General features: G+C 37.9%; 1 protein-coding gene across 7 annotated transcripts in view; it reads left to right on the forward strand.

Moving 5' to 3' along the window:
- The window catches only part of NCAM2 (neural cell adhesion molecule 2), a 305,171-nt gene that overhangs the window by 260,815 nt on the left and 27,536 nt on the right, over positions 1-16,820 (forward strand). For 2 of the 7 annotated variants that reach the window (XM_077342444.1, XM_077342445.1), the window contains one exon: positions 6,240-12,841. The exons of 4 other annotated variants lie outside the window; for them this stretch is intronic. In XM_077342444.1, coding sequence (XP_077198559.1) covers positions 6,240-6,346 — 107 coding nt within the window. In that variant the 3' untranslated portion in view covers positions 6,347-12,841. Of the gene's footprint in view, positions 1-6,236; positions 12,842-16,820 lie in introns of those variants that run through there. One more of the 7 variants, XM_077342443.1, reaches the window with a different exon arrangement.

The raw sequence follows: 16,820 nt of genomic DNA on the forward strand, positions 1-16,820 counted from the left end.
TAACAGCTTTGGTCCATCTATGCATCCCCTTCTGAACAATTCTGTTTTACAGATTTTGCAAAATGATGGAAATGTGATGGCCATCCTAAGTGTCTCCCATAGACCATTCCACAATGTAGGAGCCACCTGATTGTGTGGGGAGGAGGGCAATTTCAAAAGCCTTTGCTCAGATGAGTGGAGCAGTCAATGCAAAATATAACAAGAAGGCAGCATGTGGATTCAATGGCTTCAAAAATTGTATAGGTTATAGCAGCTCCTTATGAACATATCAAGCTGTCCTGTATTGAATAGGGCAAGTGGTCCATCATCACAGTCAGTGTTTTCTACTAAATCTGGCAGGAGCTCTCTAGGGTCTCAGGAAGAGGTTTTGTTTGCTTGTTTGTTTGTTTGTTTGTTTTTTACATCATGTACTACCAGATTCTGAAGAAGCCAGAGATTCAACATGGCCCATGGATTACTAATGGATTATTTGTAGAAAGGGAATGATATTTAGATTCCATTTGGCACCTGATAGTAATCAGTTGCTGTTTTCTGTACCATTTTGTAGTTTTTGAGTTGTCTTTAAGAGTAAACCCATGTAGAGTCCAGTATGGACATCTTCCAAGCTAAGTGGACTTAGTAAATCGCTTTTTTAAAAACATCTGCATTGACTTGCTTCCTCAACAATAAAGCTGGATCAATCATCAACCCTAGGATCTAAACCTGCAAATTTCTAGCATAGAATCTCAACTCTTCCCACCACTGTAAAGAACTCTAACCACATAGAAAATGGTCACAAAGCAACATTAAAATGTCAGACACACCAACAAATTTGATGGCTCAGAACAGAATTATCATATAAGTTTTACAATACTATTAAGAACCTTCATCAGCAGTATACTTTACCAGAAAGTTATTCCAAATAAGCAAGTAGAGAATGAAGAGGACTTTGTTTTCCATTTTTCCAAAATGACTTAATAGCAAGCCTGGTTGCCATAGTATTCTTCTATTCATTCTTTAGTTTGGCTCAGTGACAATCAGCCGTCAATTAATTATATTTCCGCTCACCAATAAGCTTGTACAGAATTGACTGACAGGATTACACAGGGTCAATCAGGATGAGACTCTGTTTTTTGACAATAACAAGGCTGCACCTTTATTTGTTGTGAACACCTTCCAGCCGGAGGCTTGGCCTGGCATGAAGAAAGAGCTAACCAGCAGGCTGGGACCATCTCCTTTCCAGCCTGGGAGGAAGATCCTTTGCCCCTGGGGTCCATCCCTCAGGGAAATGGTCTGTGCAATGGTCAACAAGCGCCCACCTTATTTAATCACCCCATCCACCAAAAAAGCCATGCTTTTTTGTGAGCCAGTCTCTTAATGAAACCCCCCAACCTCAGGGTTCCAGTGTGCTAACCAGTGTGATACCCTGGAACAAATGCTCTTTCTCGTGTCCCTTTAAACCGACACTGAATGAGAGCAAGCCGGCCATGTTCCCATCAACCCATGATGGCCTTGCAACCACCCTAACAGGGCTGCCCATAAACCCTGCAACCATAAGTTGCACCCCCAGTCAGAAGCATGCACTCCTTCCCTCATTAACAGTGGAGCCAAACAATGGGTGATGTCGGATTGGTGTATAACTTTAGCCCCCATCCCCAACACCAACTTTCGAATTTCCTTGTTAACTTTTTGCTTTGCCCAATGGACCTGCTCCACACTGACCACATTTTTCCACACTCTTCTGTCCAGGAGCTCCAACCACAGCAGGTGTTCTCCTGGCATCCTCTGTTGCAGCACCACCAGATCCTCTGACATCATTAAAAACAGGTGGATTACTGAGATCCCAGGCAGGTCATTCTCCCCAAGCTACATGATAATCACAGATGGGGCACGCTCACTATGCACCTCATGAGAAACTACGTCCAGCAGATATGGCCATGTCATCCCACAGTGTCCTGACCACTTGATCTACAGATGCTCACCAAGGCCCAGATGGACTCCCCAACCGGACCATTCTGCATACCATCCTACCCAAAAGGCAGTATCATGACCCATGATGAGGACCATCCGAATATAGGAAACATGCCTGAAACAAGCAATAGGTTAGCAAATCATTGAGGGGCACATATACACTCTATAAGCTCATGACCGTCAATGACCCAGCCTCATGATTTCTTGCCCATATGACCCGTCTTGAAACTCCTGCATTGCTGCTCCACTTCTAAAGGAATTAGTACCATACCAATTAGAGTGGGGTCCCAAGCAACTGAGGCACAGCTTCAGCACGATGGCAAACTGAAAACTTGATAAACATGTTACATTATGATGAATGAACAAGTCCTCTGAGGCCACAAGGCGAATGCCCAAATACATCCATAGGCTCTGGATGGGGCATGTGCTGCGCAAACCCATTCTTATCAGCAGCCCCTTAGGCAAGAATTCCACATGCTCCACTTGTAGAGTGGCAGAATCCCTGGCAACTTGAGAGGGTGTCACGAGCTCCCTCTTGGTCCCATGGTAAGCCAATGTGCATTAATGCCACCTCAAATAGGTTAAAGCATACTTGTCTCAGCTGGCTGAATAATCACCCCAGCAGTGATAATGTGATGGGCCATCTGAGGTTGGGTGCTGCCTTGTCACCCTCAACTCTTCATCGCCCGTCTGGCTAAAAAAGACGAACCAGGGTCCCATGACCCCATGGCCTTACTGAAAAAGGACAGCCCAGCCATGGTAACCTGGTGAGTACAATTTGCCAGGTACCCCCAGATGTCCCTCCAAAAATGGGACAATCTGGTCACCTTATTGTTGCGTGGAAAGAAGAGAAGGAAGCAGGGAAAGAAAGAGGATATGCAGGTGCTGCCTGGAAGAGGATAAAAGGAAATATTGGTTTATGGAAAATAAGTTGTTCTCACAAGTCCTCGTGGGTCCCCTGCTTGTATTTCATAGTTGACAACTGTTTGCAAATTGCTCAAACAAATCTCTAATAAATCTGTTAATTAAAAATTTACCACTTCCACATCTCCTTGTAGATTAGCTCTTTATCATTTCTATGTGGAAGGTTTTTTAGAGAAACATCAAGGCCTTTATTGGCATATTAAAAGAAGTAAATATAAGGGAGGGGATACAGAAAGACTTACTGCAATACAGAATAAACAAAAGCGAATATAATGCTTTAGAGCAAGACAGAATACATTCACGATCTCTCCCAGCAAGATGTTAAAACTTTGCAACTAATTCAATTATAACAGGGTTCTAGGAAGTCAAAATAAACTGGATCTTAAATTCATCAGGATGCTGTTCTCTTTTACAAAGCAGCAGGTTAAGAAATTTAGCTCGGATGGTAAAATAAAATGGACAACAGGGAAAAAAATGTGATTGATTGTATGCAACATTGTCCTTGAGGGCAGAGTCTAGCTGAATGTGGGATTTGTTGAATTCTCCCATATAAAACAGCAGAAGATAGAACATTAGTTTGAACTAGCATAAATGTTCTATATTGTTGCAGCTAGGGACTGGGAGCTTGGTAAGATTTCCAAGCTCATTGGTGAGCATGTAATTCTAGCTTTACTGCTAAGTTCTTGCAGCTGTCTAGTAGCCTGCATTTAATTAAATCAAATTCAAACTTTTCAGATAATGAATTCTGAGTCTAAAGAGATTCCTATAGATTTATTTTGTTCTTCAATATGTTTTTGCCAAGTAGATTATTGGTATTCAGCTAGCACAAAGGAATAAAATGTGATGCAGAATTCTGTCTTTTATGTACATAAGCCAAGTTAACTAGCTGACAAAACACTGTGTTGTGTTAGTTAAATTTAATCTAGCCCCAAGCTAAACATCCAAGTAATTCTATAGCTCAAGTTATTTCTTTAACAGTAAACTCTTTTGAATGGAATTGTCCTCACATTTTGAGTTAGGATTCATAGCACTGGATGTTTACTATCCTACTAATTATATACATGGTGCAGGCAACATATGTGTTTACATGCATATTTGGTCATACATCAAATTACATGTAAGAAGATATATATTTATATATATATAAAATGTGTCATGTACTTCTGAAAACAAGCTTAAGGTTCTGAAGCCTCCTATTGGTGGAATCTCCCCCCCCCTCAGGGCCAAAGTTTTTTATTGCTCAGGATTCCGTATCCCCGCCCCCCTTCCATCCAAGCCTGCTGTGAAGGGAGCCTCTTACAGCCTCTGACTGAGGGGAGGGAGGTGTTTCCAAGAGCAACGCAGGGGAGTCTGTGGGCATGGGTGTGCTTTCTTTTTGAGGAAAGTCCCTTCTCACTTAAAATACTGCTGTGGCTGGCCTCACTGCTGGAAGGAAGATGCAGCCAAGCCATGTATCTCTCTTCTCCCCCACTGTCTCAACATCTGAGGCCTACCATGCAAGGTTGCTTTGGAGATGAAACATATGAGGTCTGCCGCATAGAGTTGTGCAGATGGAACTGTTGTGGAAGTTCTTTTGCTCCCTGTTTCATCTATGCAGTAGGCCTCAAGTGTTTCATCTCCACAACAACCTATGTGGGAGGCCTCAAATGTTTCCTTTGTACAACAGTCCAGTCCACCTTCCAAAAGCAGCTGTTTCTGCCTGGGGACCTTATTGTTATACTATGGAGATGAACTGTAATTCCAGGAGCTCTCCAGACTCCACCTGGAGATTGGCTACCCCTAGGTTGGAAATATTCCTTGAGATTTAGAGGCGGGGCATCAAAATAGTACAATGCCTTAGAGTCCACCATCCAAAGTAGCCATTTTCTAGATGTGCATAAACCTGACTTTGGTCAAGACTGCTATGCACAGAGAAACCTCCTTTTAGGGTTTCTATCTTCCAAGTGAGGCACTAAACTCACACCAAATCATGAGCTAACACCCATTGCATTATAGAATGCAGCAGGCTTTACTACTTGTATATATATAGCCAGAAAAGCCAAATGGATTTATATTCCAGAATTAACCCAGAATGCCAAACATGGGTCTAGTTTTGAGGCATGAATACCTGTGTTTTGAAAGCTAGTCAATATTTCTGTAGTTTTGTTATACCTATTATTTTTATTAATTGAAGAATTTATAATCTACTTTGTGGTCATAAAACACAACAAGCTAAAAACGAACACCAAGATTAGTAAATGCTGAGTATATTTAGTCATTCTTCATGAAGCAAATTCTTCATAGACCTGCAATACTTGGAATATGTGAACGGAAAGGTTTCCAACTAATTGATGTTGTAGGGCAGGTCAGTTAAGGAACAAATGACTGTATTAAGATTTCACAGGCTCAGTTTATTCCAGTAATATGCACTTCATCTCTCTTCTCTGAAAATGGAATTCACTTGAAGGCAATCTGTGTTTACTCAACTCTCTTTTATTCTGATGTCTAAATGCAAACTGGAATTTCTTCCTCCACAAACTAGGATACTGAAATGTGGTTTAGAAAACAAATTCTAGTTTGTACAGTTGTCTGCAGTCAGGTGTCTTGACAAAGTGGAATATGGTTCAAGTCTTCCAAAAATAAAGAAGCCAACGCAGCCTATTGATTTGAGAGACTAGGATTTGGGATATCCAGGGTTGGAATCTCTCTCTGTCATAGACGTTCAGTGTGTGACCAATGGGCCAATTATTCTTTTTCAGCCTGACCTTCCACATTGGTTTCTAATGAAGGGAACTTTGACTCTTGAAAGCTCATGTCTGGACTTGAATCTAGCTCTTCCTTTCAGGGTTATTGTAATGACAAAATGGAGGACAGAAGGACATGTAGGATCCTGAAAAAAGCAGGCTATAAACCAAAAAATATTGAATCCTTTAATTGCCCTCCGCTATGTTGTACGGTAATGACTGGGGAAGGCACTGGCAAACCACCCTGTATTGAGTCTGCCATGAAAACACGAGGGGGCGTCACCCCAAGGGTCAGACATGACCCGGTGCTTGCACAGGGGATACCTTTACCTTTATGTTGTCCTAGAGTCTCATGAAATTATGTTGATTTTGGCAGGAAATAACTTCAGTCTATCTTGTCCATTCCTGCTACTTTAGAAGCACTTAGTTTCATACAATACATTTTTGGCATTTGATATTTTAAAATGATTGGTTTAAGAAATTGACTTTGGCATTTTGTAAATATTGCATTAATTATTTTTCTCTCTTTTCTTTCTCACTGTCACTGTTTCCTTTTACTTTTCTTTTCCCACATACTTTATAATATTTTCCTTTTTTTCTCAATTTTTCTTTGGATTTTTATCTCAATCTTCATCAAAGCAGATACCTGCTGTGACGTTCGTACAGGTGGAAATGGAAGCCAGTCATGGCATTTGAGAGCTGCTGGTTTTGTTTTCTTTATAGCCATAACTCTACTGTGTGTGTTTTAATATTAGTGGACAGCCAAACCAATGATTTTCCTTTTCTTTTTTATGTGGACTTTTTATTTCACAAACCTGCATAAATATTGAACTTTTCTGGCACTCTTTTTAATATTGGTTATGTTACATTATCATGAAAGAAATGGAAGAAACTATGCATGAATATTTCTTGCAAGTGGCTTTTTTATCAAGGAAACATAAGACAATTTTCACAAGTGATACTTCAATAATTTCTTTCCTTTCCTGCATTAGTAATTTAAATATAAAAGCATCCTTGCCCAGAATGTGAATTTAATTTAAAATACAAATGTGATACCTTTCAAACTAAAAAAAATAGACTCACTTTGGAAATGGATTCAATCTGAAAATTATCATGCAGGTTTTGATTGGCTGCTTCAGCTTGATTTGGAGTGCAATATTCCCATGCTGTCTGAATTATGTTTCTTTGCAAATAATTGCGTAGGAGCTATGGTTCACTCATAGATCATTTTTAGCTTCTTACTGGAGTCCTCAATTAGATTTTTTTTTTAATATACCACTATGCATATTGCTGTGCCTTTACTGAAATATACTTATATGTTCTTTGGTTCACCCCCTCCCCAATTTATTAAAAGCTGACAGTTCAGCCCTACTGAAGGGCCATTTATTACATGTCAGAGTCTAAAAACATATGGGAAATGTTGTGTGCTCACAACAGCTTCTTCATTCACTTTTATCAAGACCTTCTGTATTATTCATGCTACAAATATGAATATCTCTGATAGTAAAGTTAATAGAGAAGCCTGTCCATGTGTGCGTAACAGTGTGTACAAGGGCCTTTGGATTGTAGCATTTTGCATAATGTATCTTTTACAATAACTAATATATATATTTTAAAATCAAACAAACATTTCGTACCTCTGTAAATTTTGTAATAAACTTTGGTGAATTCTCCCTGTTTTTTCCTTCCTACCATATTTGAAATCTCACCCAGAATAATGTCCCAAAGCTAACAGCAAATATATTTCTTGCCAGTGAAATGCAATTCATGCCTTAAATAATAATTCTCCATCATGCCCCCTATGAAACTCTTATCATTTTTCAGTTTTACCCCCAAATGTTGCATTTTAAAAGCACCAAAAGTAGTTATAGAAAAAATAATTTGAAATTCCATTAGTGCAGTTAAAAGGTACTGGTTCATATTATTGACCTTATAATTTAAAGTTTGGGATAAATGGGAAGAATAAGTAGCAAAGGGCAACATGTAGTTAGTGCCTTACCCTTCATTCATTAATATGAAAATGTGTTATTTCATATATGTCAGTGGTCCCCAACCTGCGGGCCGCGGCCCGGAGCCGGGCCGCAAAGGCCATGGCGCCGGGCCGCGGCTCCCTCTCCCCGCCCCCCGCCCCCCCGCAGTAAAAAACTTCCCAGGCCGCAAACTTGCGGCCCGGGAAGCTTCTTACTGCAGGAGGGCGGGGAGAGGGAATCAGGGCTGGCCGCGCCCGTGTGGGCGCGGCCCGATGCTCGGGCGCAGCCCGCAGGTGCGGCCCACGAGCGCAGCCCGATGCACGGGCGCGGCCTGATGCGCGGGCGCGGCCCGAAGCGCGGGCGCGGCCTGATGTGCGGGTGCGGCCCGAAGCGCGGGCGCGGCCCACGGGTGTGGCCCGATGCGCGGGCATGGCCCGCGGGCGCGGCCGATGCGTGGCCGTGGCCCGCGCGGACCGCGGGCCGCGCCCCGATGCCCTGCCGGTCCCCAACCACAGAAAGGTTGGGGACCACTGATATATGTAACTGAAATTGCAACAGATATTACAGCCAGTTAATATATTACACTCACATATTTGATATGTAATTGCAGTATAGTAGCTGGCAGAACAAACAATTGTCACAGAGAAGTAGACTTCTCATCATACATTTGAAACCCCAAACCACATGCAGCAAACCTCCCGATCCATGTTACTTCTTAAAGCTATTTGAACTTAATAGTTGCATATAAGCTAAATCCCACAAAGAAATTTTGTAGTTATTGTACTTATTACTGTCACTGATCTTAATAGCTTGCACAGCTCCACATCTAACTGGAGAGGTTCTTTTCTTTCTGCATTCTGTCCTTATTAAAATTCAGGGCAGGAGTTGAAATATATCTACCGTATATACTCACATATAAGCCGACCCACATATAAGCCGAGACACCTAATTTTACCACAAAATCTGGGCCAACTTATTGACTTGAATATAAGCCAAGGTTGGGAAATGCTCCGTCATCACAGGCTCGTCCATCCAGCCTCCCCCCCCAACAAGTACAGAAAAGTCAAGAGGATGAATAGCTGCTGGTTTTTGTATCCCACTTTTCACTAACCAAAGGAGTCTCAAAGCGGCTTACAATTAGCTTCTCTTCCTCTCTTGATGGCAGACAACCTGAGAGAGCTCTAACATAACTGCTCTGTGAGAACAGCTCTGGCAGGAGAACCAAAAAGTGCTGCCCCCAGGCCAGCAAACCAGAGAAGAACAACAGTACTCAAAGTTGGCAACCTACTACAACAAGTACAACAGCTACCAAAGTGGGAGAATGGACAACTCTAACTACAACTGCGGTGCCCCCCATAACAAAACATTGAAATAAGGAACTGAAAAACTGAACACTGAAAGAAAGAACTGTAAAAATCAGCTTTTAAAAGAAACACAACCCCAAGAAGAAAAGGCAAACAATGCTGCCCCTCAGATAAAAGAAGAAACACTAGGGGAAAGAAACAGTAAATCCCAAAGCCACCCCCAAAACCCACCTCACCCACAGAAACCAAAAGAATAGTTTGGAAGAAGTGACTAAGAAGAGGAATACGTGAAGGCAAAAGGAGAAAAAAGATCAGAGTCCCTCAGTCAAACTGTTGATGTCTTACAAGCTGCCAGAGCAAGCTCAGCTTGCAGTACACATTTGCAAAAGGCAATACAACGGTTGGCCGGCTGGAGCAGGTTTTTATTTCAGTTACCGTATATACCCGCATATAAGCCAAGGAGGGCTTTATCAGTGTGAAAAAGGTGCTAAAAAACTAGGCTTATACATGAGTATATAGGTACTTTGACTTTACCAAAATAGCAGTTTGTAGTTGCTTATTTTAATAATCTGTTTAAGCTTCCATGTGGTTTCCAATGATCCATATATTATGAAGTTTTATTATGTTGTAGCTTTTCTGTCATGTATTCTTAGGTTTGAAACAATTCAACACAAATCTAGTTTTCCTGATTTGCTGTACTCTAATATTCCTCTACAGCAGATGGATTCCTTTATAATTAAGAGAGTTCATTCTTTAAAAATCAAAGATCTAGCTTAATTTTTATTTTGCTGGAGATATAGTTGTACTTCTGAAGCAAAGCAAAATGGAAGAACACTGAATTATACAACTATCATGCTCAAGCCATTTAGAACTATTATCTGAATACATTGCAAAAGAAAATATCAGATTTTTGTGAATCACCCCTGCCCCATAACATGTAAAATTAAAGACTGTTCTGAAGGATCCTCTGACTCTAGAAAGAGAATTTTTGAAATGTGCAGGGACACAAAGCAATAAGAAAAAGGCAGTGAAGCCCCGTTTTTGGCAACTCTTAAAAGAACTGCAGAAAGGCCTCTAACAAAAATCCTTAGAGCAATTTCAGTAGGATACTGTGCAGTGAAAAATGACTCTGAATAAGACAGCTCCTTATACAATCATGGCTTTCTTTATATAATTTCTTGACATCAATTGCAAAAGAACAAAAAAATAAAGAGCTAACTGATATAAATGCTGAAGAAAGGAAATACTTTGGTTTGGATCCAGACACTATATAAATAGAGCAAGTTTGTGGGAATGGGTTTCACTGATTTCTCTTTCCCTGTGAACATCCCTGTGTTTCTCCTCAAGTCATTCTTGAAGGTTGAGGATGGGCAGTTATAGTAAGAAGGAAGAATCATCAGAAACTTTTTTGCTGATTCTGAATTCTTGCTAAAGTTGTATATAATACATTACACACAGTTTATGGGTTTTTTCCAAACCTCAGAATCAGCTTCAGGGTGAATTTCATTGGGAAAAGAAACACAGCATAGATTTCTGTCACAAATGTGTTCTCTTAGGCCCATTATGCACGGCCACCGATTTTGGGTCACATGGAAAACGCGGAGGGGGAAGACGCGAAGCACACCGGTTATGCACAGGACGGGGCACAAAGGGCGTCAAAACCCAGAGTAACCGATTATGCACGCGGCGATCCCGGCGCCGCTTCTGGTTGCGCCCCAGTCACCTGGAAGCTGCTCTTTCTTCCGCGTTTCACTAAAGCGGCTTTGTTCGGCAGCATGCACCGAAGCTGCGGCCGGTTGCAGCCGGCACCGTGTGTTATCGGTGATTTTAGTCGCCGCCATTCCACCCCGAATGTGCGTTATTCCCCTCGTGCCTAATGGGTCTTAGTGGGAAAATGATAGGGTTTTCTATATTTTATTTTCAACTTTGATATGATACTCCATGTAAAAAATAAATGAAAATAATCTACATTAGAATAAATTGTGTTAAATATTAAAATATCAAATTATTCCATAATATTATAATTATAGATCCCATTTAAATCCCTTTCATATATTATTTATATTACACAACTTATGTATCCTAATATTAAATCAACACATATATTAGTCCTCCTCTGTATTGCATATATCATCTACAACGAAATAAACAGTCAAGTATAGTTGCATCGGCATTCCATTTTTTGCATTATTATATTATTTTTCATGTAAATAATGTCCCATAATTTTGAAAACTGCTTATGCTTAGTCAGTTTTGATTTTTTTCCTAACATTGAACTGTCAATGCCTTTGTTGCCATAAAGAGGTTAGCTTATGTTCATCATATTTCCATAATGGGTTTTAAATGGAATTAATATTTTAAGGGATAGAAAATGGACTATAGGAAATTTGTTTAACTTTTGCAATTTTAGTTTCACACCATCTTCCAGAATATTGGATTTGGGGGCATAGCCACTACATATGGAGTCAAAACTTGCATCAAAGCAAAATTTTATATATATATATATATATATATATATATATATATATATATATATATATATATATATATATATATATATATATATATATATATAGTCTTTTAATTTTATTAAATATGGGTGAAATTCAGATACAATTGTGTGATCGTGAGTGTTGTACACAGGAAATTTCTTGGTATCGCATTCAATTCATATTTTAACTCCATTGTTTAAAATAATAATTGTATTGAACTCCACCCACTGAAATAATCTATTATGAACTTCAGATGAAATAATGGATGGATAATAAAAGTAATGAGTAAAGTAGTTGGGAGCATTACAATGCCTTACATTTCCATGTTACTGAAATTAGATAATTATTTGCAATGTACATGCATATGAAGCTGCCTTATCATAGTTAGAACAGTGGTCTATCAAAGTGAATCACCATCTGCCTGTTTTAATTAGAGATCCTAGGGATGGAAATTGGGACCTTCTTTATGCAAAATGAAGCATTAATCCATGGCTATACCATTAATCCATGGCTCTTTCCCAAGACAGTGAATGCCATTATAAAAATCTGATATGCAGATTGTTTCCATTTACTGATGTGACAATTCCATCCAAACTGGTAAAAAAAATGTAAGCAAGATCTCATGCTGTAAATTTATTCTTCTTAATGTGACTGTGTGTCTACCCTAGCTCTGTTGTTAAGCTTTCCCTTTCTGCCTAATGGTTGGCTGACAGGGAGACCACAGCAAAGCCCCTTAAAATACGAAGTATTTTTCTAATACTGATAAACATAAGCCAAGTTTATGAACTGTGTGTAACTGAATAACTCCAGAATGTTTGCCATTTTGAGAACTGATATTCTACAATATAATCCACATCTTATTTTAATACATTATTTTTTTCTAAAGAGGAGTTTATATCCATGCAGACAGGATAATGTCCTTCATTTCTTCTTCTTAAAGAACTCTATTTGTTGTAACCCATACAAATTGAAATTTCAATTTAGTCTCTTGTGATTTACAGTGAGAATAACAATGGCAATTTCTCTTAATTTTTCACCTCTCTAACCAACCACTGATATTGATGTTTCAAATTCGGAAAGGAATAACACTGAGTTGTGTGATCTAGTCACATAAAATTTATTCTTTTAATTTTTATATTCAAACTAATGGCCTAATATGCAAACTAGAGTATCATCATGAAAACGTTCAAATGAATTTGGCAGTCTCATAATTTCAAAATCTACAAGAGTCCATTATGAAGTCAAGTGATTTTTCAAAATTTGCCACTTTATATATTGTACTGTTCAGGTGGTCAGCTTTACATTGGCAGTCCATTTTCATTAGACTCTTTTGGAAAGTTGTAAAAAACTAATGAAAAGTATGTATTGTAATTAAGAATGTTTCTTGAATGTAGATAGAGGTAATAATAGGGTTTTCTACATACATGGGGCTACTTTTTTTCTAAATATGCAAAGAAAGATATATTATCGTAATCGTGGCATAGTAAATACATGTAATTCTAGTATTCTTGTCACTGAATCTGTGTTAAAAATACACAATGTAAGACTAAACTCTCTCAATTTTAGCTTGTAATTTTTATTTAGCAAGATAAATTAGTCTTATTTTATTTTCTTTATTTTCTTTTGTATAAGTGTGACTTGAGATATAAATTAAGATGCATATGTCAGATTAAATATCCACTAGCTCAATTAGAATTTGTTGGAGACACATCATAATAGTAACTTTGTAAACATTCAGCTCTTTCCAAAAAACTTTAAGAATGAAAATATTGTTGCAAAAAAAGAACTAGACAAATATTCTGAAAGCTTTTAAGACGTGTGTATTTTCACTGTTTATTATTATCATTCTTCATTGAATGTATCTTGGGTACTAATTTAAAGCAGACTTAGAGAGGCTAGAGAATCAAGTTGTGGGATATGGGATGAGGGAAACCTGAATGAGAGTTGAAAAGAGAAGACACTGCAATTAGGGTGATAAGAGGGTAAAAGAAAGGTAAAAAAGAGATGACCAAAAGAAGTGCAATTAAAGGGATGTTATACTAAACTACTCCCCAGTTCTTCCTATTAAATATAAAATTAAATATTAATTTTTATTAATCCTTTTATTAATCCTATTAAATATAAAATTAAATATAAAATTTAAGTATTTAATACAATGGGTGAGTAGCCATGTTTTCCACTGGAGGAGGTCACTTCCATAAACAGAAAAGTAATGGATAACTTTAGCCACCTCACTCCCACCGCTCCCCCCCCCAATGTAGAATCCCAATTTGCCTTACATAATGTTCTCACAGGTCCATTGTGCCTTGGCGGATGATTTCAGGAATGACAGAAAGCTGCAGCAGAAAGGGAAGCAGCAAAGTTTACTACACAAATGTCACAATTTACACTAGAATGTCATAGTAGATTGAATTACAGTCTGGTCCTCTACAGGCGAACAATATCTTTATGCTCTGTATTTATTAAATATATATGTAGGTCAAAAGTAGAAAAGGGGTGACTACACTCAGATGTCCACAGTTTTCACTACTGCAGTAATGTGCATTGTTTAATTATATCTGTTCCTTAATGAGTGAATTAAGTGTCAGACTACAATGCCTAACAATTCTTGATAACATCCACTAATTCACAAAGTATAAAATTAATTATTCACCAAACTAATGGTATTGCTTTAGAATATGTAATTACAGTAAACATTTTTCTTACTCTTTTGGTTAGTCATACTTATAAGAACAGTCAGCATGTTTGTTTAGCATTTTAACAAAACCCTTTAACAAAAGTCAGGATCATAAATGTGTGTCTGATTTAATATTTGTTTTACTAATCAAATCCTGGGACAGGCATACTGGTTTTTCGTGTAATGGTAATCTTATTTAAACTGTTAACAAACAAAAGTATACTTTTTGATCATTTGTATGTGTAAAGTAAAAAATGGAAATACTAGGAATTTTCTTTGAAATGATAGTTCAGAATATAACCTCATATAATGTAGATATATACATATATATATTAGAGAGTTTTTAATAATTTACAACATTATGTAAGAGTATACTCATTCCATTCTTGTCCCATTGGCATTCTGTTTCAATGGCTGTTACTCCATACTGATGCTCTGTCATGTGTCAGATCCTTTCTTCAAAAAGTGTATGCATTGTAATTTAATGTCCCACAGAATCTCCCCAACTGTAATGTCAAAAACATATGTAACTTTATGCACGTCTTTCATTACATGTTTAGTGTCCATTTTGTTTTCTGTAATGTTTGCTCCATTTTCATAATAAAGAAAAATGATTTAACCTCCTTTAGCAGGATTTTTAATTTCAAAAGCTACTCTTGCTCTGCACTGTTTTATATCACAGTTAAGGTACAAAATTGTTAAGATGGGAAAATGGCAAAGTCCAACACTGCCCCATCAAAAAAAACTATTATTTATAGTATTCTTTACATTGATTTGTCCTTCCAGTACTAGCCAAATTAAGAACATTAATGTATAAACTAATTGTATTTAGCTTAATTTAAACACTCTTAAGAAATATCTTTTTGATCTAACATACATTTGATTGCACTGGTCATATCAACTTTTCATACTTCTTTTATTTAAATATTTCAGTGGATTGATCTTATTGATTGATTTGCAGACATTGCAATTCATAAATACCTTCACTTCAACCTTCACTTCAACTTTGATGCACTTTGCCTTCACTATGGCAATAATACACAGTGGATCCAATCTATAGAATATATTTATACAGAAATCAAGGTTTACAACTGCCATTGGACATAAGAAGCCTTATAGCTTGCCATACTATAGGTCAGTCGAGAACAGTATTGTGTACTTCGATGGGCAGTATCTCTCCAGATATAAGACAGAGGAATGGCTTTCTGTATGTCCTTTTAACAGGGATTGAAGCAAGAACCTTCTGAATTAAAAGCATATAATCTACTATTCTACTATGTAATCATGGTCCCACTCCATTTCCAGTCTGTAGGCTCCATTGTATTATATTAAAAGAGACTTTTTAATACTTAAGTGATAGCAGATCATAATGTAGTTCCGGGATTGATGTAATATGAGACAGACAGTAAAAGATCCACTACATGCATACAACACATTCCATAACTGTATGTTTGTTCATCAGGACCAAAATCAATTTTATATTAATTAGTAAGCACTGAATTTTTCAGAGGCATGTAGAAGGACTAGTGAGCAGCTATTTTTGATTTGAACTGCAGGATGTTTTCATTTAAAAATAAGAACACCTTGCAGGCAGTGGTTAAGTTCTCATGCAACTTAGCATGTAAATGAAGTACATCGATACTGATTCACACAATTGCCAACAAAAGGATGCTGAATGTGGGAAAGACATTGGAACCCACACAATGCATGTGAAATAATGTATGATTCCATTCACAAATACAATAATCAATTCCAGTTCAGATGCTCAGTCTCAGACTTCACTGTACACTGTACACCTAATAGTGGTGACATTATGCCAGAGTTCCTGTATAAAATTTCAGGGCTGTCATTATTGTGTGAACCAGATACTAGGAACATTTATTCATATTATGACAAAAGGTCTCATTGACTTTAAGACTAACTAAACAAAAATGGAGCATCCACTGAATTTTTTATGCATCTTACCAAGAAATCACTGGCTCACAAAAGCTGATGCTGTCATATGTATGTTATTTTTTAATTATTATTATTATTACACCGTAAGACTGTTGTTTTGGTCAGAACAATCTAATACAGCAACCCATACAGAATTCTTCATAAACCAAGTAATGTGTAGCCCATATGATATACCTGCCTCTTCTTCAACTATATATTTTACTCTCGGAAAACACCTATTGCTTTTTTCATGAGTCAGTGGATTTTCCACCATATGACAAATGTAGAACTAGAAGAAAGACCTTGAAAACATTTTCCTGGTCTGTTGCCATACCATTGTCTAACATTAATATAGACTGTACAACTGTTCAAGATAGGATTGCAATTGATTGTCCAGTTGGGAGATGGAGAGCAAGGACATGGTGCTCCTTATATGGGATACTACATAATGCCTGTTCTCAGGATGTCATGTTGCTCTAGAAACTGGAAACTGTAGTAAAATTGGCTTCCCCCCCCCCCCAGGGAGTGACGTAATGTCACACATAACACTGGTGATGTTTTGAGGGTTTTACAATTTTCCCATTACCTAAAGAAGTGGCAGCATGAAGAATAAATTGCTGGCAGGAGGTGAAAAACCTGACAATCATCATTCAAGACTATCTAAGTTTAGCTAAGGTCCAGTTTATATGTTATAGTTATCTTAAAGTTCTTTGGATCACCATATGGTGAGCTGTTCATGTACTCTGTCTCATGATACAATTCATTTCATGCTATTGCAGATTTCCATTTTGCTACTAACTCTATCTGGTCAGCAAGGGAAAACACAACATACAAGTAGATTGTGG

The sequence above is a fragment of the Paroedura picta genome, chromosome 6 (assembly GCF_049243985.1).
Source record: "Paroedura picta isolate Pp20150507F chromosome 6, Ppicta_v3.0, whole genome shotgun sequence".
NCBI classification, from domain to species: domain Eukaryota; kingdom Metazoa; phylum Chordata; class Lepidosauria; order Squamata; family Gekkonidae; genus Paroedura; species Paroedura picta.